The sequence below is a fragment of the Dermacentor silvarum genome, chromosome 8 (assembly GCF_013339745.2).
Source record: "Dermacentor silvarum isolate Dsil-2018 chromosome 8, BIME_Dsil_1.4, whole genome shotgun sequence".
In the NCBI taxonomy this organism is placed as follows: domain Eukaryota; kingdom Metazoa; phylum Arthropoda; class Arachnida; order Ixodida; family Ixodidae; genus Dermacentor; species Dermacentor silvarum.
Genome location: NC_051161.1, coordinates 73,763,144 through 73,789,731, shown reverse-complemented (window position 1 = coordinate 73,789,731; position 26,588 = coordinate 73,763,144). Strand labels below are relative to the sequence as shown.

At 48.0% G+C, this 26,588-nt stretch overlaps 1 protein-coding gene across 2 annotated transcripts in view; it reads right to left on the bottom strand.

Annotated features, from left to right (window-relative positions):
• Positions 1 to 8,818: 8,818 nt before the first annotated feature.
• Positions 8,819 to 26,588, bottom strand: part of LOC119462706 (probable caffeoyl-CoA O-methyltransferase 1) — a 59,059-nt gene continuing 41,289 nt past the window's right edge. For both annotated transcript variants that reach the window (XM_049672662.1, XM_037724002.2), the window contains exons 2-7: positions 21,660 to 21,767; positions 18,814 to 18,919; positions 16,398 to 16,516; positions 14,217 to 14,271; positions 11,267 to 11,400; positions 8,819 to 9,110 (exon numbers count right to left, since the gene is read on the bottom strand). In XM_049672662.1, the coding sequence (XP_049528619.1) occupies positions 8,958 to 9,110; positions 11,267 to 11,400; positions 14,217 to 14,271; positions 16,398 to 16,516; positions 18,814 to 18,919; positions 21,660 to 21,767 (675 nt within the window). In that variant the 3' untranslated portion in view covers positions 8,819 to 8,957. The remainder of the gene's footprint in view (positions 9,111 to 11,266; positions 11,401 to 14,216; positions 14,272 to 16,397; positions 16,517 to 18,813; positions 18,920 to 21,659; positions 21,768 to 26,588) is intronic.

Below are 26,588 nucleotides of genomic sequence, written 5' to 3'. Positions count from 1 at the left end.
TGGCGTACCTAGAAAGTCCACGTTGAAGCTTTCAGGCCGGGCGCGCGCCGCCGCCGCCGGCGGCGACTACGGCTGCGCAGAGGACTTTCAACATGGCTCTGAGGCGGAAAAAAGGAAAATATAAAGAAGTGAAAAGCGCGCGCTATCATTGTCCAATAGGAGATACAGGATAACACAGGAGAGAGCGAAGCGGCATTTGTCAAAGGATGGCGGTACTTTTCTTATATAGGGACTTTAGGTCGGTGGTCAGAGCAACGGTCCGCTCACGTTATCAACGGGATCAGGCGGCCGTGAGTGGTGGATGATAAGACTAGTATAGAATAAGGCATAAGGCATCGCTACAAAATACCGGCCCTGAAATGACGCTGTCGTGGTCTGAAGAGTGCGTAGGCAAGCAAAAGTCGAAACAAGGCACACACTTTCATAGCTACCCACGTACACAATGAACCTTACGACAATCACCGTCTGTGCAAACATGCAGCGGAAGGGAAACACATGTTCGAGGCACTTGTGCAATGTTCGCGTACTTGCTGATGTACAGAAAAAAAAAAGAATGGGGGGAATAGAGGGAGGGGAGGAAGGAGTGTAAGGGAGGCAGCAACGAAGGTCGGACATGATTAGAGTTCACGATCTATACCAACTTTTCGCCGATACAAGATACATGCTTGTTTTATCACAAAACCTGCAGTACGTCGGGCCAGACATTCGCCTTAGATAATACACTTGCAGGGCCTCACGCGGATCAGGACACAATCGGTTCATTGCGGCAAAGAATGAGTAGATGAATAAAACCTCTATATCTAAAACGGGACATGGCCTCGTGAGAAGTATGGGGGCTGTTGGGCGAGTTAGGGGAGGGCTGGGCGGGTTAATGGATGAGGTTGTACTATTGGTACTGAGGTGCAGTCAGAACAATCCTAGGACGTCGGTCTCTGTGCGAAATTCCTATAGTGTATCAGGCGACTTTTCTGTGTTACCAAATAGATTTTGCTTACTTTGCAGACGTGAACACGCCTATATACGTTGGAATTAACTTTGCGTACCTCATGGTGCGCTAAGTCACAAACATAATTGTCGTGCCAACGTCGTCATCTGACTGTCCTCATGTTGTCGTCACACGTTGCCATGATTATAATATCTTCATCATTTCAGAATCTTCATACAATTGTCAAGCCATCGTCGTCAATGTGCCTTCGGCTGCGCCAGTGTAAGCGTAGAAAGCCGCCAAGCGCTCGAGCACCGGCGAGCAGCCCTCTAGTTTAAACCGAAGGGTAAAAAATATCCTTTAGACCAAAATTTTATGCAAGAAGAAGCCGGACCTTCTAGCCCTCAAACGATTCGGTGAGCTCGAGATTGGGAGCGAAACGTCTTTATGGTGGCTCAATAATAGTTCTTGAATGTTGCCAAGTTCAATATTTGGCTATTTTCGATTAGAATGTAGTGCATACTTACCGATAAAAATTTACCTGTGCTCAAACAGGTACCAAGGTCGATCCACATAGGTCGCGAAGCTTCGGGCGAAAAGCGGTTCAGAACGAATTGTTACCGACATCAGCAAGGGTGGTTATGGGAGCATCGATTGAAGCGCGACTATGTTTGGAGGGAACAAACATTGCGAAAGAAAAAAGCGCTTTTTAAAGAAAAAGATACACAGATTCATTCAATGAAAATAAAGTTCCTAATCAATTTTATATACGCATGGCGAGAAAAGAAGAAACAACTCTATTTCATTATCAATAAATACCTTCTTTCAGCGTCCACCGTAAGAGCGCCCATCGATAGCGGCGGGCGTTGACGCCGCTATCACTTGCAATGCAATGCAGCTCTTAAAGTGGGCAGAAAGGCGCGCTCGTAAAGTTCACCTGTTAGAATACCTCACATGTTTTGTTGTTTTGCTTGTCGACGTTTGTACAAATTTGGTGATGCGGGTAGTTGCGTTGTTTCTTAACCTGTTCAGTCAAAAGCAGTGAGTTGCGACCGCCAGATAATTGTTTATTTAGTTGTTTTCCTGAGACAGCGCTGATGGGGCTTCAGCCCCTCCCCCCCCCCCCCCCCCCCCCCGAAGTTCTTTCGTACTGCCATGCATCGCCAACCAAAACAACCACCGGCGCCGGGAATCATTCTGGATTTTGTCCACAACGTCTTTTTGACGCTCGAAAAGACATTTCGGCACGAAAATTGCGAACTCGGGCTGGATTTCGTGGCAACACCCTTGCACCTGGAGTCACATAACGTAAGGAGCCCCAGCCGAGCACAAAGTTTCAAGGGCTTTTCGATAGCGAGCGGGCGCGTCGCGGCTTCTCGCAGCGGCCCCGGAATCTTCGGAGCGCATGGATTTCAATTCCGAAACTTTATGGGTATCGGCGTCTTGCACTGGAGTTTGAGGTATAGTAGCGGCGCCTGGTGGCGGTGAAAAACGTCATCTGGGTAGTACCAGCTTGAATAGTATTGAGCCCTAGCTGTGGCGAAGCACGTTTCTAGCCCGCGTTTTGCGTCGATTCGCACTTTTTTCTGCCCTGTTTCGAGTGCGAAAAGGCTCGTCACTTCTCACAGACCATGGCGACCAGGCTGCGAGCTGGCCGCAGCCTATAGTTATACAAAAACGGACTCTCCGTGTGCCGTGGGACGTAATGCTGGAAGCAGAAGACATAGGCGACGCCGATCCGGAGAGACCTAGCTCAGCCTCGAAAAAGCGTAACCGTCGTTACTGCTGCGTCGTGGGCTGCCATGAACAAGAAGGCCGGAATCCCAACATCAGATTCTACCGTTTTCCTTCAAGGCCTCACGAAGTGGAGCGTCGGGCGCGCTGGATAACTGCAGTTCGTCGCGCTGGGTAAGCGAAATGGAAGACCGACATAGCAGCAGGCATGGCTGGTGATTCACGATTCGAGACCCGGCCACAGCGACAATTGGCAATTCGACCGGTGCGAAGTGGTAAAGTGACCAGGTGTGTGCAAATGACCACAAATGGTCGGGCTGATTCGGTGACAATTCACTACCCCACTACGAGCAGCTCAGGTTAGAGAGCTGAATGTGCTCATCCTTGACCTCAAGCCAGCACGTTGAGGCAGCACAGCAACGTAGTATTGATTACAGCACATCGATGTTCGAGCGCTGTCATTAGAAGCTACATCAAGCGAGCAGCGCACGAGCACCGCGCTGCAGCGCGATTCGCACGGACGTACGTTACTGCGAGCTTATATGCATTGCATCAGTTATTTATCCATTGCTAAAGGGACAGATGGCCGCTACTACAGCGCAGGCATAATTAATTGTCTAGCGGCATGCAGTCAACAAAGATTGCAGGAGACCCGCCGTTTCGCGGCATGTCTAAAGACCGCTGCCGTCGCGGCGCGTACGATCGTGCGCTCGAGCAGTTCGTACACCGCGGCATGCTGAAAGACCACTGCCGTCGCGGCGCGTACCGTCGTGCGCTCGAGCAGTTCCGTACACATGTCTGCTTATCGTTGCTGTGAATTCATTTATAGAAAGCATTTCCTCGCGTTTGTGCGCCTGAATCTAGCAGCGTGCAAACCTTACCTGAAGTTCAACTTCGCACGTGCGTGACTCGGTTCACTTGCGATTGACACCGCGCTAAAACTTCACCGCTTATTTATTGAACGGCGTACACGTATTCGGCGTTGCATAATTTCTTGCCTTTACTCAGCATGCCACCCATGGAAAAATCTTCGGCGCCCGATATTCGCTGCAAGCCGTGGTACAACACAACCGAAAGTGGCGGGTCCATCTTGTAAACGTGCTTCCCGAAGCAGACGACCGAGCTTGGTACTACCCAGTTTCGGATTGAAGGCGCTTTTTAGCACCATTTTTGCAGCGCCCTCTGGGCAACGCAAGAGCCCCATAAAGTTCTCATAAACTTTTGACGCGAAAGGTGCACGGACATTTCCAAAGGCGTGCTTCCGATTATTAATTCTGGAACTTTATGGGTTTAATGTTCTTATAAACTTGGGCCAACGTGCGCGCACTCGAACCCGCGTGTTCAAGCCGTTCCAGAAGTGTAAGCACGCGCTCGCAATCTTCCACACACACGAAAATATTAAATATCACCGTGACTGTCAGCTGGCATCTGATAATTTTCTCCAAACATTTTCAGGGAACGCGCCCAATGTGATCGATCAGCTCGACCAGGGCAGGCAAAGTAAAATAAGATAAAACAGAAGAAAGTTAATGGCCTATTAAATTTGAGACAGTTCTTTTTTGCGGGCGGTATGGTCTGGCTCTCCGTGGCGATAGGGACACTGGTCCTATGGATTTAAGCAAAGCCCCCGCTGAAAATACTGGTATTTCCAGTGCGCTTCTTCGCATGCGAGCTGATTGTGGAGATACATATCTGAAGAACCATTTGGAAAGTTGCCCCAGTAATGCCTCGTATTTAAACCTGATGTACAAAAACAAATTATATAAATTTGTGGTGAAATTATCAAAGAAACCCTAGATGCAAAAGTGAGTGCTGCAGGCTGCTTCTCCGTACTTGCTGACGAAACGACGGATATTGCTGGAATCGAAGAGCTTACTGTTTGTGCAAGGTACCTAAACAAGGATGTCAACGATATCGAAGAAGTGTTTGTAGGTTTTAGCACAGGAATAGATGCCCTCTCTCATTGAGACTGCAGGTTATATGAACATGTGTACAAACTGCTGCGGATTCTAGTCACCTTTCCAGTGCCACTGCCAGCGCAGAGGATTTTCAAACATGAGATTAATAAAAAAACTACTTGCGCTCTACAATGTCTGAGGAACGCATGGTTATGCTGGCGCTTCCCCTATATGCCCACAGAGACGTCACCATCAACGTGTGCGAAGTTATTGAACGCTTCGCTAAACTTCCCCGCCGAGTGAAGCTTATCGTTTAGATAGCGAAGCAGCAAAAATCAATGCATGTAAAAATATCTGTTTCTTCACGTTCCTATATAAGCTCGTAATTATGAAAACGTATGACTGTTCATTAGCTTTTCAAACCACAGAAATTTTCGCCGTTTATTGTAACAGTTAGCATCATGATCAAAATTATCATGCGAATACAAAAATTACGAGGCCATCAATAACCAATTTTGACCGACATTGCTCATTGAAAGCCCGGCCCACGCGGCGTTTCCCAAAAACGCACTCGGATGTTGGGTAAATCAACTTGCCGCATCATCTGTGGCTTTCGTTTGTCCTTTTCTTTCCTTTTTAGCTACATATTTTTACTTCTTTTTTGAAGCGAAGCAATACCCTTCTTTAATTTTGGGTGCAGAATAATTGTTGCCGCTGTGCAGGCAATTGAAATACGCATTTTCGTATTGATTTCTGCATTATTTTTCTATATTCTAGCCCCATGGTGCTGTCGCGACCGCAGCATGGCCCAATGCATATCACGATTTCTGCGATCATAGTTTTGTTTTTGCCTGGATCGTCTGTCTTTATACTCGTATGTGTGAAGTTTACTATCTGTGACTGCGCAACATGCTTATTTGTCTTGTTTGAGGCATTATATACAGTGGCCTTTGCTTAGATACGTAGATTTATTGTAGACTTATACGTATATTTAAATATCTTGTTGCGAGGTTTTGTGTATATACAAGCAGTGAACTTGGTTTCCAGCGACACTTTCTTGCCGTTTATCTTCGCATTTGTATATTCCATTCTATCTTCGCATTTCTAATGTATATGTTGCGGAACTTCTGCTTTTTATATGTACTCATTGTTGCGAGTAGAATTTCGGTGCAATTACAATATACGACCGGTAACAGCTGCTCCTGCGCAATCGATTGCAACGAAGGACAGCGTCATTGAGGTTTTTCCCTGGCCGTTGCATATGCACAAAAATGTAAACAAGGTTGCGGAATGACAAAGATTCATTAAAATATTTGTCCTCAACTTGTTCATTTTATGGCCTTTACGTTTTTCATATCAGCTGCATGCACTGCTTTGCTGGTTTCGAACTGATATATTTCTAAAATTCGCGTGATATATTGTTTACTTATCAAATAGACAAAAGAAAACGCGGAAGCAATGATATCAGTTATTTCTGCCACAATTTTTGGGACATACGAATATATTCTTTTATGAAAAAATACATATTCTACCTGTCTTGACAGTGCGTAGCATTCAATGATTCGTGTGCAGCATCTAATATACAATGGCATTGGCAATGGCAATGCAGCTATTATTCATGTATTTGATCCCTCGACATCTCCTATAACGAGGAGGCCGCGCTACAACTTGAGCCCCCCCCCCCCCCCCGAACAAAATTGCTGGCTACGCCACTGGCTCGGGCCACTAGGTAGGTGTTCGTGCTCGCCATGCCACCGTGGTCATTGCATCGGCGTCATTCCAGCTTTGTCATTCGACTGTCACAATGCCATGGCCATCGCGCGGTCGTCGTCATACATGCGCTGCCACATCTCCGTCGTCTTTGTCATTCCATCTGCGCTACGCCATCGTCGCAATCCAGGCTTCCTGATGCAGTCGTCGTCACCCCATTAGCACCACGCACTCACTGTCATCCCGTTGTCCTCGTATCGTCATACAGTCATCATGGATGCGTTGTCATGCCGTCCAAAAATGCGTAATTTGCAAAGATAGGACATTTAACTGTCATGTACTGAAGGCACTCGCCATGGTGCTGGTGAAGGTCAAAGGCAAGCCGCGCTTGCTCACCCGCTTCGCTATAGCTGCCACTGATTTGTTTACGTCCCACCGCTGCAAGGCTAGATCAAGTGCTGCTAGGCAAACACCCCGATTGCATATGGTGGATGTGTTTCAAGACGGCGGTCCAACTCAAATTTTGGGGTGGACCAACATAAAATTTGGGGTTGGGCCAACTGAAATTAAGGGGTGGGCCAACCTAAGTTTCAAGGTGGGCCAACTGAAATTTGGGGGTGTTCCCACTTGAAATTTGGGGGCGGGCAAACTTAAATTGGGGGGTGGATCAACTGAAATTGGCGGTTATGCTTACGCCATACTTGGAAAACTCCAGTACTCCACTGGAATTGTCAATTCTTTTTGTCTATTTAGGACAACAAAATCGCAAACAGGACGGTCGAGAGTGCGCACAGACGCACGGTTTACAAGCGCTGAGGTCCCATTTTACCTGACTCAAAGTGCAGACTTAACCATTTCCAAGTTCATCTTCCCGTGGTCCCCAGATCGGTAACAACCAAGAGGGCATGCATAGGTGAAACATTTTCATGATCTTCCCAAGATGGAGGGAGAACAGGAAAGTGCACCATATCCTCCTAAGACCCCTTGTGCAATACATTGCACGTTGCCTGCAACGTTCCTTTTTTTTTTTTTGAATATTTGCTCAGAAGCGATTACGCAATATATTCATTATGGGTATGAAGTACGGTGGATGTGTAACTGTAAATAAAGTGGTTTACTCGTATTCTTGTCATCCGCTTTCGAGAAATTTGACACTAAATTGATCTAGACATCTGTGTCGTCCCAGACCGCCGAAAGCAGCCTTGAGGTGTGTTTTTCGAAATCACTGAGACTGCGTGAAAATACCCGATGCGACAGCAACATGACAATGTACTACACGTAGTTCCATCTTTATATCTGCGTTTAAGCAATGAAATGCAGTTTTTACCCCAGCAAACATGAGGAGATGACGTAGACACCACCTACATGGAGACGAAGCTTTTGGCATCAAACAGTGGTATTTAAAATTTAAAAATTGTTTTTCAAGTTCATAACATAACAGTAGACAATAAAAACACTCTGAAGAGTGATTGTGTCCCATAGTTGGATTGGGGTCTCAGAAGGATATACGCACGCAGGGGATAAGGGATAAATAGAATGAAGAGAGAACATTGAGGGTTCATCCCCGCATTTTCGGAACACTTTGTATGCTAATTCGCAGGTGCGCTTTGTAACTGTAAAGCCACGTTCTCACACTTGCTGACTCTAGGAACTGCACATATCGCTTAATTTCTACGCTTGCGAAGCATTTGGTTCGAGTAGGAGCATGCCTTAAATTCTTTACATCAGGATTAGCATCAAACTATCTAAGCGCAACCCACAGTTATGTTTGGAAATATCTCAACCGATTAGAAAAGGCAACACGAGGCGTATAATATGCATGCCACTAAACCAACCATCACTGCAATCAGAAAAAAAGTCGCAGTTTCGTCCGTAACCCGAAGCATCGATTGCAATAGTAATTTATTAGATAGCTATACGAAGTAAGGATAGTAGTTATATCGGCGTATAAGCTCATAAACATTCGCTTACTAACAAAATTAGCAAGCATAGTGTCGCGCGCGCACAGACGAACATACGCACATCTCACTCGATGAGTGCGGACACTTGCTGTCTAAACGCTGCCGTGAGGAAGAGCTGCAGCAACAGCAAGTGAACTGACCTTCGTGCTGCCTCTTGCTTCAACACGAACTAAGCGGCGAGAGCACAGCGCCCTCGAAGCTATCAGCATTTGACACACCTGGATTCTGTACTCATCGCAGATCGCTGTCAAGATAGGGCGCGCGCCGCGCCGCTCAGCCGCTCCATTTGCAGCCACCGCCACAGTAGAACGCCCCCCCCCCCCCCCCCCCGTCTCTCTTGCTGCCTTGCTCGAGGTGGAAGACGGCCCATGCTTCCACTCCATTTTCCTCCCTGGCATGCGCGAGCTTCAGCAACCATTATCTGCTCACCCTTACACGCTTTCACTTGAACCTAAAGCATACCGCGCGCGGCCACGCTGCTATCGCACTTGGACTTTAAGCAGAACATCACGGCGACGGCTGAAATGCGCCTGGAGTGCCCATATAATTATTATCGCAATAAAAAATAAAGCCAAGAGGAAACAAGTTGGAAACCAACGGGGATTTGCACGGTGAATGATGTGTCTATTCTTTCCGGGGATAGTTCACAACGCTAATGTAATATTTTATTGATAGCGTTCAGCTATGTGTCTGTTGACTTCAGACTCTGTAACACTGGTGCATGTTCCATCATCTCTTTCGGGCAAACGTGAGCCCGTCAGCGATGGGCAGCAGGCAGACGTCAATCCGCTGGTCCTCATGCAGTTTCTTGTTGAAGGGCCGCAGTGCCGTCCCTTCTGATGAATTGTTGTCGGTGTCGTAGACCATGCCGCGCCACAGCACCTGTCAAAATGCAGATGGCCACTGGTCATACACACCTACTTTTCGCAGGCACCAGCTCAAAGAAAGATTGCGCAGAAACCATCAGCGATGATTGTCAATGTATGCAAATAGTTGGAACGATCGAGAGAGTGAGCGCCCGAAGGATAGCGAGCGAGCGAGCGAGAAGGCAAGAGAAACAGAGGGATACAGAGCGAGAGAGAGAAAACGAACGTTTTCCGTGTAGAGTCCCACCATCGACCAACCACCAAAGCGGCCGAAAGAGCCAAAAAAAATTATTCCCTTTAATAGATCCCAAAGAACATGCGCATTTGAGAGTTCTAGTTTGTCCTTAAACTTCTTACCGGGTTACTGGAGCCATGGACTGCATTAGCAAAGTTGGTAGTGGCATCTTGTGACACTTTGTTCAACTACAATGCGTTCAAAACATTTTTTGTGTTGCGTGACTGTCCTTTATCCTTGTCGAAGGGAAATCATAAAAGAACTTGGCCGTTTTGCTATTCGCTAACGTGGTCGTTTTGCTGATTCCAGAAGCGTAATTTACTATGATGCGTACAGCTTGACTTAATTATTATTCCCCATCGGCGTACCTTCATTGAATAGTTTACCTCGTCGTGGCCCCTGTATTCTTGTCGGAGAATCCGGCTTGATTCTCCCTTATTGCTGCTTACGAGTTGTTTTTCCCTATATTCTCCGAAACAAAAATTGGCATATTATCGCTTTTTGTCTCCTTTAACGGTGACTATCTGCTACCGCGGTCCACCAAATCATTGGAGCCACGTGAAAAAGTTTAGGTTCAAGTTTGTCACTCTGACAAGCACCGTTGTTACAACAAAAAAAATGTTGCAGTTTCGCCCGAAAGGCAAAGCATCGATTCCGATAGCAAATTAGTAGAGAGCTATATGAAGCCAAAATGGTAGTTTAATGAGCCGTATAAAGTTGTAAACATTTGTTTACTAACTAAACAGACAAGCACGGTGTCACGCGCACACAGGTAAACTTGAACGCATGTCGCTCGATGACCGGGGAAACTCGCTGTGAAAACGCCGGAGTGAGAAAGCGCGCCAGCAGCAGCGGGCAAATTGACCTTCGCGCTGTCTCTCGTCTCGCTTCAACGCGAACTAAACGTCGAAAGCACAGCGCATACGAAGCTACCGGAACTCGGCGCATGCACTTCGCGCACATCGTAGATCACTTTGAAGATGAGGCCCGCGCGGGCGCACACTTCGGCCACATTGCAGATCGCTTTCAAGCTACGGCGCCCGCGCGGCCGCGCTATGAGCCGCAGCTGACAGAGCAGAACGCACCCCCCCTCTCTCCCTCCCTCTCCGTCGCCTCGCCCCCGTGTCTCGCGCGCGGAAGAAGACCGCGCGCTTCCGGCCTGCCTTCCGCCCTCGCGTGCGCTACATTGAACCGCGATTGCCGGCTTACCCTCGTACGCTTTCACTCGCACACACAGTGTACGGCGCGCGGCGACGATTTTATCGTCGCCGCGGAGAGAGACATGGAGAGAGACACAGAGACAGCAGCCGTTCCTGGGCCGGCTGTTGTCTCTGTGTCTCTCTCCATTACAATGGCGCAGCCGGCGAAAGCCTCGTCTTAAGGCGCTCCAGCCTTCAGCACCGTGCTGCGGAGGCCTTTCGTCCTCCGGCATCTCGCCGTCCAGGGTCCGTCTGGCGAGGGAACGCCGTCAACGCTTCCCTTGTCATGGATGCCACACCTGGGACTACCTGGATCTCCAAGGCCCTAAGGCATACCGTTATATATATATATATATATATATATATATATATATATATATATAAGCATTTACTGCGGGCGGACTCAGAATTGTTTCCAGCCACAGGATCACGTGCCGTTGTGATTTCCGATTGCGAAACTTCGCGCGGTAGTTCGCGTATCCTCGAAGGCGTGAAGGCAGCCCTGTAGGACTAATGGAATACAGAAATACTATCTACTTTTATACCACTACCACGACCGCTCGATAAAAAGAAGAAAAATTTGTCGGCCCTTCCCCTACCGGGAACAGGGGGGCACGCTAATTATCGTCAAAGCAAACAGCATACAAAGCTTCGCTTACATCGATTCCCACAGTGTCTGGGATTCACATTATTCTTTTTTTTTTCAGCGGCCGTGTCACTATATTCCAGCGGACTCACGTTGTCGATGGCGATGAGCCCGTTCTTCCTGACCAGCTGCAGGGACTTCTCGTAGTAGCTGTCATAGTTCTCCTTGTCTGCGTCGATGAATACGAAGTCGAACGTGCCTGCCTGACCTTCGCGCAGTAGGGCGTCTGTAACGTCACGACGTCGGTAGGAACGAAATCAGCACACGTTGTCAATTCCTCGAGCTTTGAAACGCATTCGCTTCGACACCTTACTTCCGTAATTTATCACAACGCTCCCTGCTTTGTGCAAAACTCTTGCAATCAGGCCTAAAATCAGCCAACTATAGCGAATAGCGAAGGTGGCAACAACATGATCACGGTGACGGCACGATAGCGACGACATGATGACACCTCATTGATTGGCATCTACGATTATCTGTCTTTGCTAGAGGAACACTGACCACGACTGCTACGCTGAAAAACGTACTGCGTGCTGCTGTTACATCGTGCACCGCCTATGTTGCGTGAACGCATTGCCTACATTTGCTTCCAAAATGCCTGCGCAGGCAGCAGCACTCCCAAAGCCGGCGTCACGTAATCTATAGTGTGTGGTAACGCCGCACACTATATTGCCTTCGTAACGTGTGTCATCCCGGCGAAGAGCCAAAAGTAAGGGAAACGAGCATGAAAGTGTACATGGAAGTGCTGCGCCATGTGTGTCTTCTTCGTTTACAACATCTTGCGCGCTGCCGTATATGAAATGCAGTGTGACCAACAAACTTAATACATTTTGACCCTGTCCCAATTTGTTGAGTTCCGTTGTGCTCTAAGCTGCTGCGTGGTGATTTAAAATTTAGCATGCTGAAATTTCAATAATAATAATAATAATAATAATAATAATAATAATAATAATAATAATAATAATAATAATAATAATAATAATAATACTTTATGGACATTTGGTACAGAAACAAATACAAAATTGGCCTGCCAAAGCCTCATTGGGCTTGAAGGGCAGAGCCGACAGACAGCAGACAACAGGACTTCATTTACCTAGGACCACTCCCCCCCTAGTGCAGATACCTTTTTTTTTCCTTTCGCGCATACATGCAAACACTAGACGCGCGTGTACAGCAGTGCATGAAGAAGAAAAAAAAACTGATGGTAATACATATAACGTCACCCAGCCCTACATGAGTTGACCATTCGTACATGCAATGGCAAAAATACAATAATGGATCACCATCATGTTTTCGAGGAAAAGAAAAAATTTCTAATGCCTTTAATACATCAACAGCTATGCGCAGCCTGAAATACATGGTTACCTTAAGGTTTTTGATACCGCAGCGGCATTTAACGAAGGAAAAGTACAGATATCACAGAAGAGTTAGAGATGAATGCGACGAAGCAGTTGCTTCAGCTTGAATTTTGTTTTTGTACGAAAGACACTCGGGGGTAGTTGATTAAAGCAAGACGGTATAAAGTAGCTACGAGTGCGCTGACCATATCTGGTGGAGCAGCGAATCACCCGAAAACGGTTTTTAGGTCGAAGGCAGCGTGCAGGGACGTAAGGAACTTTAGACTTGTTAGACCAAAAATGCCTCAGGACAGCCGTCTCAGTCAGAAGAGGCGTCAAAGTTAGAGCATCGTAATGATTTAAAGAGGTCTGTGCCTGAGGGCAGTCTTAAATCATAACTAATCACTTTCAAAATAGAGAGAAGGATAGAGTTTATTCTATTTTTCCAACGATTCGCGCAGTGACCGAACGTCGTAATACCATACCGAAGAACACTATAACCTAAGGCTTGCAGTATCATTTTGCGAACTGATAGTGGCGTATAGTATCTGATAGTATATAATGTACGAGACACTGCCCGGAGCCTTGAACAAACATACGCCAGGTGAGAATTCCAGGTGAAGTCACTGTCAAGAAGTACACCAAGGTATTTAACAGATGAAACATATGGAACAGGTGTACAAGAACACGGAGAACAAGATGAACAGTGAGCCAGCAATGGGACGCTTAAACTAACTTTTTTTAGTGGATTATGGAAACAAATGAGCTGTGTTTTAGAGAAGTTTACATTAATCACATTATTGGCGAACCAGTTCATCAAATTTATCGTAGAATCTTGCAGAAGGGAAACTGCTTCTGGGAAACGGGAATGCCGAGACAAAATGTATATCGTTTTCCACCAACAGACCTGTGGGGTCTCAGAATGATGTTGTGGTTTTAAGATCGATATAAGAAACTCTCTTGAAACATTTTGTCATTGGTAATCTATTCTTCTTTTAGCATGAGATGACTGTCCGGGCTTTAATGTTCAATTTTCTTTTCGTTTTTCTTGCTGTTTTTTTTTTTTTTACTTTAAGAAAAATAGCGGTCAGGATAGTGTCAGTGAACATCCACCGTCGACACGTCAACGCAATCTAAGGTTTCACAGTTGTCACCTGCTTGTACACCACTGCACGTGCAGTGTCGACCCGCAACTGCAGAGTTTCATTTAGAAATGAATGAAAAGCAACCTGGTGTTATGATAATTCAACCAGCACGAGCATTGTGCTTGTATACTTTTTTGGTGTATACTTTTGGAAATTTGCAGGCGCAAGTTGGAATACGCTAGCGCAAGACAGGGGTAATTGGAGATCGCAGGGACAGGCCTTCGTCCTGCAGTGGACATAAAATATAGGCTGATGATGATGATGATGACATTTGGTGACTTTGCGCGGTATCGTTCGATACCGATACTGCGGCTGTTCCTTGAAATACAGACGTGTCTTGTGCTTGCCTCGCATGGTACGTTTACTGCAGTCACGTGCTGAGGCTCTCACAGGTAAATATTTTTTTCGGTGTATTTAGAGCACATGAATAAGTAAAGAGAGTCAAGTGATGCGTGGCCGCTGAAGCTAAATATTCTTTAGGCAGTGCTTTCAGATACTAGGAAAACAGCGAGCGCTCGCTGGTCAGTACAAAAAAAAAAAAGCATCTCTCAGGAACTCACCTAAGGAGTCAACTGCCGGTCCAAGCCTCAGCTCAATCTTGTCCTCCACACCAGCCTGGAGTAAAGAAAGAAACAAAAGCGTCGCCGCGTCATGCAGTGCACGTAAGTACAAGAGTGTGGTGACATTAGGGATGGTACGGTGCGAAAAACTGGATAATAACCCAGCCGTTTGTGCACATGAAAGTAATAAATTACATGGATTGAATCTGCTCGTGGACTGTTTGATGTAATAAAGGAGACATTAAAAAGCGACACTAAAACAGTTTTGACTGGTAAGGTGTTATTAAGTCGAAGCCTTCTTTGCCTCTTCCCCGGAGCTTGGCGTTTGCCATCGTTTTCATGCATCATAATTTTTTCGATATATACGAGTATATATATACAACTTGGGCCGTTGGGCCCGTGATCGCTGCTGTCTTGCCGTGTAGACCACTTGGGTCACTGGACCTGTGCCACTGAGTACGCACCCGAACAGACAACTGCGGAATTGGGCATGTGCCGCTGGGTATGGGCGCATTCTTTGCCAATCCCCAACAATGGATGTGCCAGAGGCACACAAAGAGTATGAAGCATTCATCGTGAAGCCGTGGCAGATATCGCATAGACTCGTGTAAAGGCCGCACTTTTCTTTTTCACAATTTTGACGAGGTGCGACCCTTACCCCGGATGTGCCATTGTAGAAGAGGTCAACGCGCAGCGCACGAAAATTCGCCGATGCGCGCGCATCGTACTTTTCGGTGTCATACACTTTGCACCAACATTCTTGCATCATACGTCGTCTTCGTGACATAGACACTGGGACGAGGCTGTGCTCGTGTCACGCGCTATTGCTGCTATCCATTAACTCAGGCAATCTTCGCGTCATTTAGATTCCAACAATGCGTAGGATCTGTGTATATTTAAGGCGAAAGCCTTAGGTGTTGATGTTGGCGTTGCCCTTGGTGTGCCCTTGGCGGTGACGTTGGTGAAACTGCGCCGTGACGCAATTAGGGCGACGCCGAAAAATGCTCGGATTGACGTCACATTTCTCCGGAGGTTCCTGTAAACAAAGTAAATTCGTGGCTTTGATAAGAAGATTTGGTGCGTTTCGGTCTGGGTGGGAATCGAGCCCGGACCTCCGGGGGTGCGAGACGAGCACGGTTCCCTGAAGCCATTGCTGCTCCACGGTTCTGGCTTACTAAAGGTATGCCTGGTGCGTGCGCGACTGCACACGTCACGCTGCAGCCATCTCGCTGACTAAAGTAGTGGCCCAGTGCGAGCACCAACATGCTGCATTTTATGTACTACATTCAGTGTTCTTATGTGGCGTTCAGGAGGTCACCTTAGAGCTACACGTGTACTTCCCATTGCGGCTCGTTGTGTCTTGCAAGATGTCTAGCCCCGATTGTATAACTTCATGTATTACCAAATGTGCAGCAGGCTTTCGCCTTCTTGTGTTACAAGAGTGTAACACAAGCCGAACTTTTTTTAAAAGCAAAGTCATCTTTTCCTACTCTCCCGGGTTCGGAGTGGCTGTTGTCTGCTGCTGGGTCGGCCAGTAAATAAAAGCAGAACTTTGGTTGTCATATGTCCAGCGGTCATAACTTAATCACACAGGAGGTTCGTTGTTAAACCTTGCCCTACGGCACAAGGCATCTGCGACTAAAATGCTGGCAGGCAACTTTCTGTGCCAATGAAGGAAAAGCTTATTACCGAGGCGGGGCGTGCGCAAGAGCATTCCTGAAAAAAAGAAGTCTCATATTCGCGTTAAAGCTAGCTTAAGCAGGAGAAGACAGAACATAAGCATGTCATTTACGAGAGCAAAATAAGACAAAATGGACCACTTGATGTTAAATTTGACTTATTTTTCTGCTTTTCACTTCCGCGTTTGGGCAAACACGAAACTATTGCCCGTAGAAGCTACGCTGGTTCAGTATTTGTTCCCAGAAGCCGAAAACGCTTCAAACGCTGCCGGACTATGTACTTGACGCAGTAACCCATTTGCAGAACCTGCGCCTCCGTTACTCTCCCTTCAATACCGCACAAAGTTGACCGCAAGCATTATAATTTCACGGAAGTGTCTTTGTCGTTGCCACTGACCTACAAGATCAGCGCGACAGCGTCACACAAACACGGCAGCGTTACAGCGATAATCAAAATGTTTTGGCATTGCCACACGAATCCACTGAACAGTAAAGCACGTACTTCCTTCCAGTACGGCCTGCCAACATTGACCAGGTCCTCGTACAGGTCCAGCGCCACCACCTTTCCATCCGGAGGCAGCGCCAGCGCGGCGGCCACGGCGCTGCATCCCGTGAAGGTGCCTGCACAGAACAACGCACGCACGCATGTTCGACGTTTATATAGCAGTTTCCTAGAAAAATTATCAGAGGGAACGCTGGCGCGGCGATCCCTCAGCTGTCACGAGCAGCGGCCGTGCCACGAGTATGGTGTATAATACATGAATTTGTCTAATATTATTCGCGTTTGAGGCTTCAGACGTCGATGTGAAGCTATTTATTACGCTATACCTCTCTTAATTTCCAGGTTTCTAAACACAGAAACGCAATTAGTCTCTGCGCACATGCAAAATTCTTGGAAGTTCTTGTTTGCTTAAGGTGTTCAATCTGCAAAGTCATAAAGCCGTTTGAAGCTGTAAGGACGAAGTTTAGGCAAATTCATAGAGTAACCATCATTCCTACGCTGTCTGAACCGCAATGCTCGTCATCTCCTGTAGACACGAGCGTCAGAGTTCCCTCTAGTAATCGTTCTAGGAACCGTAATAGTTCTAGGAGATACCGCAAAGGCTTGCTACCCGGGCAGGTCTTACATAGAGACGCGCGATGACCCCCGTACGAAAAGTACTTCCAGTTGAGCGCCCGTCTCCTCAAGCCCGACCGTCGCTGCGCATGGTTGTCGGCGCGGCTGAGCGCATGCGCGGCACTTGTAGAAACTGGAGGTAATCCGCGGCGGGTGCAGTGTTTGGACGAGCTGAGGTGCCTGGTAGCTTGAGGTACGCTGTCTTCCCGCGTGCCTAGTGCTGGAGGTCGCGTAGTCTCAAGTTTCGGAAACGCGTTATAGAGAGATGCAGCACGAACCGTTCGCGATAACCGCCCTGCGCTCTTCATCACGTCAGCGTTGTGACAGCGAGTGTTCGGGTCATCGAGCGAGACCTGTTCGTGTTTGCCTGTGCGCGTGTGACACCATGCCTGTTAATTTAATTATAGTAAGAGAATGTGTACTTTGACTTACGCTGCGGATAAAACTACAAACCTTACTTTGTGTAGCTGTGTAATACTGCACTATCGCTATCAATGCTTCCGCATTCGGGCGAAACTGTGATTTGTTCTGAGGGCACAGGCTCGATACGATAGAGTACGATGCAGAAGTGAAACACAGGTGCCGACGCCTTCATCAACGGCCCAAAGTATAGCTAGATCGCTACATGTCCTGAACGACCGGCCAAAGCTAGTTAGTTGCTCCTACTAAAAAAAATACACGTCATCCTTATACAATGAAATGAACATGTGAAGACTCGTGCAAGGAGGAATTCGATCCTTCATGAGTGCTGAAGATGTTTGCCTTGCTATATGCCTGACATACTACACCATATGAGGCTGGTGATGCACGAAATGACCCACTCATACACAGTACCCCGTCGTAAGCAACATGCACAACTAAGAAGCACATGCATGCACATTAACAAGCATCTAGAGTGTCTGGTTCAAGAAAGTACCCCGCCTATGGTGTAGCTTCAATAATCTGCCACCCCACAGGAGCGGCCATGAATTTGCTTTAAAGTTGAACGTTCATGTAATTCTTGAGTCTCTCACACGCATAAATACTGAAAGGCTCTTTCAGCTTGGTCATGTCGCCTCTAAGCGGCCCACTGGGACGTCCATCAACTTCAACTCTCCCAGTCGCCCACGTGAAGTCTGAGCCGACGTTGACCCCGTTTATCGAACGTAGGCCTAGTGAAGTCGTGAGTTCTTGCACCCGCAGCCGGCAGACCTCAACTGCCTGAATCAAAATTTTGTTGAGGCGAAGGAAAACGGCTTTTACAGTTCAGTTCTGGCCTTGGTGGTTTGAAATCAACCATTCTTTACCTCGTATGGCACGCACACAATAAGCGGGAAGCCGCGACAAGGCGCGGTGCCAGCATCGGCACGTCACCGTTCCCGAAAGCTGCCTGTCGTGCACTCGCCTGTACGTTCCCGAAGTGAAATGCGACTGCGCAGATGGGCGGGTCTGTACCTATTGATATGCCGACGCATTTTTCTTAATTCCAGAAATACACTGTTTACCTCATACGTCAAACGTGAATCAAGTGACGGTAGCATCGGTGCAGCAGCCTAAGAGACCACCTCTCTCATTTGCCAATGCTGTCAGCATTGGCATCCGTGTTTTCACGAGACACCTACACGCTCTATAAATGAGCGCCTATGCGCACAGAGTTTCCTCTACACTACTTTACGGTACGTGCATACTGCAAATATATATGATTTAGTTAATGAAAAGCGAGAGCCAGCTAGAATGCCACATAGCTGCTTGTGAGTGTGTGTGTGTCCTCAGAAAAATTGCACGTAGCACCGCGTGAATTGCCGCTTCTCGCGCGACTCACCTATTTCGAGGTACTTTTTAGCTGACATTGTTTTGAGCAGAATCTGGAAGAACTGCAACTGGCAGCTGTCCCCCAACATGGAGCCGAACACGTGATTTTTGGTGATCTGCAACAAGCGACGCGCCACAGGCATGAGTAAGTGGTGTGCGTCGTTTTCCTGTACATAAAAAGACAGTTACGCAAAAAAAAAACGTACAGTCGCAGGAAAACTTATTAAATTATGCACAAGACCTGTGCATAAAATACTATTACGTCTAAGAAGAGGTAAATAGGTCAAACGTAAGCAGTCTAATGATCATTAATGTAAAATAGCTGGGATATCTCTTTTATGGGTGGTTATTGTGGAAGGGGAAGGCCTGCTTACATATGTACGCGTATGTAAGTAGATTTGAGCGAAACTAACTTCGCCATTCATTCGTAATATTGAATAAGCACTGAAAATGCTTGAAATAAATCTCCCTCATGGCAGCCATTGCTCTCGCACTCGTCTTTTGCATATTATGCATATAACGGGCTGTAAATATCACAAGTGCTATTAGCGCGTGCTGACAGGCACGCCAATGCAGTCGACGGAATTCAGCACACGCCACTGGCTGCAAAGAGAGAGACGCGTTTGTCTTTCCGTATGGTGACGACATCTGCCTGTACAGCATCGAACAGACCGAACACCAAGGGTCTACAAATGATGGGCAATTATCACGGGCGCCTGTTTCTAGAGTTTCTTTCAAGTGGGCGTGCTCTTTGTAACCTGTCATTCTAGCTAAAGCGGAGAGCAGTGAAAAAATCCACCGTGTTCGTTCAGACAACGTAACATGCAAGCTCGCGAGTCAACTTTTCGGCCAACAAAATGTGAGTGAACATACATCCGTGGGTGTGCGCACACCGACACTCCTTCTTTCCCCATTCCCTTCCAACCATTAAAAGGAAAAGTTGATGCCTGAAAGCGAAAGGCTGAATAGCGAACCCGGAGCGACCATGGTTAATCTCCCTAGCTTTATTTCTCTATCTCTCTCTCTCTCTCTTTATCAACAGCGCTGATTGCAACGCCTGTGGTCGCGTAGAAAGTAGTGAACACCTACTATTTGTTTGCCAAGCTTCCTTTGAAGATGAACGACTTTCTACCTTCCACATCCCCGCTATAGCGAGCCATGTGAAATAATTAACTTTCATTGAGATCAAGATCTTGGCTCATGATTTCACACGTAGCAACGGCAGAAAGCAACAATATCACCATTTGTGACGTCAAACAGATTGAGTGACCGTCCGAGATAGTGATGAACATTCCACTGCGTCTACGTCTTCAGCGCGCCTTACCTATGTCCTCTCTCCTTGTCTATACTTTTCTCTGTCCCACTATTCCGCTGTAGGGTAGTCAGGCAGGCTCACTACATTGGTTAACCTTTTTACATTTCCTTGATTTCGTCGGCTATGCGTGGACGGATTATTGCTAAAGCCAGGCGTGCAATAACCAAACTTTCTGTTGTGATTTTCATTTAGTGTTCCAGCTTTCTGTTGCTCAATTCGTGTTGCATAAAAGTTTTTTGGGGGGATAGGGGTGGGGGGAAGCCTAAAATAAAGCCCACAAAACACAATAACATGCCGTGCAACTAATGGCGCAGCCCTTTTTGTGTTTTGCGGGCTTTCTTTCAGACTCAGCTTTTTTGATGCGAAAGCGTAAATGGCCCACTGAGCGAAAAAGCCGGCGTCTGTCGTCTGCAGGAGCGAAACGGCACCTAAACTCGCATTACCATCGGCTGCGACGCCACGTGACCAGCGCGCCTCGATGGAGTTCCCATTAGCTGCGACGCCACGTCACAAGCTGTGTCTCGAGGGAGTGGAGCGGGCGAAAGGGGAGACCAGGGCCGCGATTTTCTAGCGATGCCTTATGACTTATTCTATACTAGTCTTGTCACCCACCGCTCACGGCCGGCTGATCCCGTTGATAACGCGAGCGGACCGTCGCTCTGACCACTGACAAAGCGCGAAAAGCGCGAAAAGGCATTATTACCGGAAAGGCATCGCTACAAAATACCTGCCCAGATGCCGCACTATCGCGCCAGGTGTTGCGTGACGGGAGAGGGCATCGCCGCGACGCCACGTCACGCGCGCTCTCGGCACGAGCATTCCTCGATGGAACAGAGCAAACGCCTCCTAAATAGTAGGCCTTTACGCACTGCTTTATGACGTCAGGCTACTTGGACCAAAATTTGCACTCTCAAACCCGGCGTGACAAAAGCGGTGACGTCAAAATCACTGCGGCTTACTCGGGAGAATCCCAATTAGATTCTGGGGCAGTCGGGCAAGGTAGCATGACGTCATGGTTCGAAGTGGACAGGTCTTGTGCTATCTAGGAGGCGTTGGCAGAGAGGGCGAAAGGGCACACCTGCTGGCACACTAGTGCGCCAGGTGTTGCCTGAGGGGAGAGGGCATCGCCGCGTCGGTGGCATGCGGCGTGGACGCCGCAGGCTGCTGCTTGCTGGCTCTGGCAGCATGTACTGCTATGGTACATTATTCGCAGGCCAAAAATCGAAGGAGTGCTCGCCGCTCAATTGGACATTGATGCTTTCGCATTCACAACTCATAGGTACTTAGGTGTCCTCGGATCTTTTCAGGGTGGTTTGCAGTTTTCGAAGTGCCACTTTTGCTCTGAACATAATTATTGGAGAAGGTGATTAATTAATAATAACTAATTATGAAATTACGCGAAATACAAAAAAATTGTTTAACTTGCTCTAAGGGACGGCAAACAACATTACCTTCGTTCTGTCCAGCTACGTGCAACGTACATAATTTTAAATCTTGGCACAAGTTACGTGAGAGACATCGTTGTGTCTCATATATCTGACCTCCACGAGTTTCTTCTGTGCTGGATGCAGCCTTAGCGTGTGGTCTTCAGCATACTTGGCGGCCTTTGGACACACCAGGTCTTTCTTCGGAGGAAGCCCGTGAGGATCCTGAAAAGACACGAGCAGGAATGCAAAAAAAAAATTAAAAAAAGCAAAGTCGTTAGGCTTCAACAAATCACTTGTCAAGCACTTGTCAGTTGAGCCGCGATCGGCGGTTCCCCATGCGCACGGTAGCGAAATGAGCAGAACAACGCCGCCCCCCCTCCCTCCCTCCCATCCCCCCACGGCTCTTCGCACGACGGAAGACGGCGCGTTTCCTGTCAGCTTCCCTCGCCTGCGCGCGCCAGATTGAGTCGCGGTTGCCGGCTCCCCTCGCGCGATTTCACTCGCACTTAGCATACGGCGCATGGCGACGGTGTTATCGCCCTTGGACTTTATACGGAACATCGCGGCGACGGCGACGGCAGAAATGCGCTTGGAGTGTCCATATAATTGCTATTGCAATAAAATGCACAAGTTTCGCCCGAAAGGCATAACTGGCACATACACAGCAATAGCAACGTTTAGCTCTGGGCCTGAACTCCTCGGGCGGTGTTCTAAATATAGGCCCGACGCAGCACGCAAGAACACCTGCTGGGAAGAAGGAACATCGCCCTGGCAGCTACCATGTGTCTCACAACGCTGTCGTGAGGAGCAGCGCCGTCAATGGCGGCGGAGGCGTCGCATCTCCATGGCACACCAGATGAGACCAACGGGAAACATTCAGCGTTACTCAACGCCCAATGAAATATTAGATAAGGCCAGACCCCACGTACAATTTCCTTAAGATCTGATACTATAGTGCAACTGATATTAACAGCGCAGCTGTTTAAGCCGACCGTCAGTCCGTGGAGCGTGTACAAAAAACCTCGCTGAACGATGACGTCACCGCGCGTTGCCTAGCAACCACCTCGCGGAGCGGCGTGTGCTTCGCTTCCTCTCCGTGCCGTGCCCATGTTTCCGTGACATGGGACGTTAAGGAGAGGGAAGGAGAGCATGGGCGCGGCGCGCGCTATGCTCGGGAGAGAGAAAGAGAAAATGAGAGCGAGCGAGAGAGAAAGAAATTGTAGCCGCACCAACGAGGCAACGCGCAGAGCTGCTGCCGACGCCGTCGGCGTTTCCCCATTTCCCCGCGTTCGCGCCGAACGCGCGCACTGTCCGTGACTGCAGCCGGCGCCTCTGGTGGCGGCTCGGCAGGTTTTCACCAGCCCCGCCCCGGCAAGTGTGGAGGCGCAGCTTGGCCGTGACGTCACCGGGGAGATAGAGCTCGGAGCCACCGCGACGGAGGCAGTACTCTCGTTTACTCTGTGGCGAGTACATGTAGCCTTCACATGGGACGGCCAAAGAAGATCCGGACACCCAAAGAACAAGCCGCTGATCTTGAAGCACGTCGCGCGGCCGAGCGAGAATCTGCGCTTCAGCGGCGAGCCGATTCGCATTACCGTGCCTAGCAGCACTTAGCATTTCCTATCAAAACTTAGCCAAGCCTAGTAAAACCTAGAAGAAGCTAGGTCGATCACCTGCTCCGCTGTTTACTCCAGCCTTGCACCACTAGTGCAAGCTGTCCACGTTTTTTTTTTTTTTTTTTTTAACGCGCCACGTAAGCCTAGTGTGCGCAGAAATACATGACACATTTAATCTCTGCAGGGGCTGCCAATTTTGCGTTACAGTACATATTGTGGAGATTGCCGAGATCGCGTCAATGTTTCGCCGCAACAATCAATGCACAACACCGCACTACATTACGCTACAACCGTTACGGTGACAAACTGGACTGCGTATTCTGGACATTCTCAAATAGTCCGCGCCATATTGTCGAATTCAGTATTGACAGCGTTTTGAGCTAATCACAGGGGTCCAGAGGGCTGCTACGCTCTTTCTGATTGGTTCAACATGCCGCCATTACAAATTTTGACAATATGCCGGAAATTGTCAACGTTTAGAATACTAGCACCCGTGGTCACGTAGTGCTCGGAACGCCTTTTCTGTTACCTATGCCTGTGTGTGTTTTTTTTTCGCTCTCTCTCTCTCTCTCTCTTTGCACTCTTTCCAACCCCTATATCCCCCACCCCAGTGTAGGGTAGCAAACCGGAAACTCGCTTCTGGTTAACCTCCCTGCCTTTCCTCTCTCGCTCTCTCTCCCCCTCTCTTTCTCTTGGGGAAGTACTTTAGATGAGCTAATTTCTGATGTCGCGCAGTTTGTCTTCTTGTAAAGGTTGAATTATCAAATAACATTCATTTTTTTTCCTCCGACGGCTCCCGCTAGTGGCTGCTCTTGGTGGGAACTACTCGCGAGCGCAACCAAAAAGCAAAGTCGCTTCAAAACGAACAAAGCAGTTTAGAATCTAAATCTGTCATAAATTACATGCAGGGCAGCGCACTTTTTTTTTGTCTTTTGAACGTGCAAGAAATCATGACCTGGGTTCATGAGCGTCTGCAAGTAGTCAGAATAAGAAGCGTGAGTAGGCAAGAAGCAAACGGTTCTGGCCACGCTGCTTTGCCTATAGCTGAACAGCAAGTGATAAATGATGGAGTACCCCAGACGTCGCAGCAGTGGCTGCCTACAAGAAATACAGAGGGCGATTACAACATCGCCACGTTCGCTACACTTCAGACGGATTGTTTCTATAGCCGGATGTCATTAGCAAGATTCAAGAATGCCGAGCCCGTCTAAGTGGGTTAGCGTACCCAAAGATATAATGTCAGTAGCACTACGTATGTGCTGAAACCAAGCTCCATCTGTGTTATATTGTGCTCCCTTAGTGTGAAAGCATTGCGCTGCAAGGAAGCGCTGGTCAGCGAAATGATTCTGTCGCCGAAGAACTTTCCCTAACCCTGCGGAGAGTGGAAAGGGGGTGTGAGCACGCGCAACGGCACTCGCTGGTCTTCTGAGGAGAAGAGATGGTGAGGCTGCATAGTGATGAGGAGGTGATGATTGTGATGATGATGAATTATATTGGTGTCCCCTTCGAAATGGGGCAGCGGTAGACTAATCAGCTGGTTTTACTACATCTATTGCAGTCTGTATTTCCCCAATTTCGGATAATATGTGACGTAAGGCGGACTTGAGACTGTGAAGAGGTATACTTTAGAGTCACAAAATATGGCCCATTTCTGTACCGGTTCATTGGTGACGTAGTTCATAGCGGCACGGAGGGCTGCAAGTTCTGCCGCCGTAGGTGATACTTTGAATTTAACTGTAATCTGCACCCGCCGTGGTTGCTTAGCGGCTATATGGTGTTGGGCTGCTAAGCACGAGGTCGCAGGATCGAACCCCTGGCAACGGCAGCTGCATTTCGATGAGGGCGAAATACGAAAGCACCCGCGTACTTAGATTTAGGTGCACGTTAAAGGATCCCAGGTGGTCCAAATTATTCCGGAGTCCCCCACTACGACGTGCCTCATAATCAGTACGTGGTTTTGGCACGTAAAGCCCCATAATTTCTTAACTGTAATCTGTTTCACTGGAATAACGAAAGCGGCAGCTATGCTGGTAAGTGACGTCGAACCGCCGGTATATATGTATGCTGTCATGATATGTCTGGTGCAGTAATAGCAGTGTCAGTGGCTTCAGACCCAGGGACGGATTATTGGCCTTCATTGCGATTCCGCGAATAACAATGTTCACTTGAGGATGTCACAGGCACAACAGGGCAGATGAAGGGCTTGGTTTCAGGTGTATAAGCTGACAGTATCACTTTTGATGAGCGCTAATCACTCGTGAAAAGGTCGCTTGAGGTCTCTCGGCCGGTAGGGATGCTAAGTGATGGTCAGGGATCCTAGGTAAATACATCATCTTGCTCTGGAAACAGGGCACAACATAATCTTTCAGTGGAATCCTGCTCACTGTGGCATCGCCGACAACGACTTTGCCTATAGGGCTGCCCGGTCGGCCCATGAAGACACCCAGACGTGTCCAGTACCTTTGGCGAGGACGGACGCTGCCAGGGAACTTGGTCTGCTTGCACGCAAAAAGACACAAGTATTCTCGAGTTCTCCAAGTGCCTTCAATTGCAGACTGCATAAACTGGACCCCTTGCAACGGCTACAACTGCCATCTAGCCTTTCCCGCGGCGAAGCAACGTTGCTGTGCCGCTTGTTTCTGGGAGTGGCGTTTACTAACGCTTGCTCCTATCGTACGGGAATGGCCGAGAGCCCGATGTGCGACTCCTGTAGGTGCAAGGAAACCATCGAGCACCTTTTGTGTATCTGTCCTCGCTACGATGTACAACTGCTCTCTCTGCGGACAGCCTTGAACTGACTGGACTCGAGACCGTTCTCCTAGTCAAAGATACTCGGACCATGGCCACATCCGTCACTGGCACAAAAGGGGATTCGTGCACTATAGTACAGTACCATAAGTGCACCGGTTTAAGACACCGCTTATAATGTCGTGTGCATCATCCCACGTACACTCAGTACTCACTCTCTTCCTCTTTTCCTCTATTTCCCCTTTCGCTTACCCCCAGTGTAGGGTAGCAAACCGGACGCTCATCTGCCCCCTCCCCTGCCTTTACACTCCTTTATTTCTCGTTCTCTATATTGCAGTCTAGCAGTTTGCCTATCTCTGTTTGATCTTTTCTCTCTTCATTAAAACCTATTTCTCTATATTGTGTGCGTGTAACGACTCCGGTGTTATCAATCTCTTCGCTGCTTTCTTTTTTCGCCAGTACTCTAAACGTACGCATACTGCTTATTTCTCACTGCTGACCTGTTAATACTTTCATCCACCTTGAATCTGAAAGGAGGCATTCCCTACGGGTCTTGCTGGGTGAATATATTGGCATTCCATTACAATGTGGTGAGTCGTTTCCGGGATAATGCTTCAGCAGACACATGCCATCATCCTGTTGTGAATATTGGGTCCGGTATGTTTTTGATCTCAAGCAG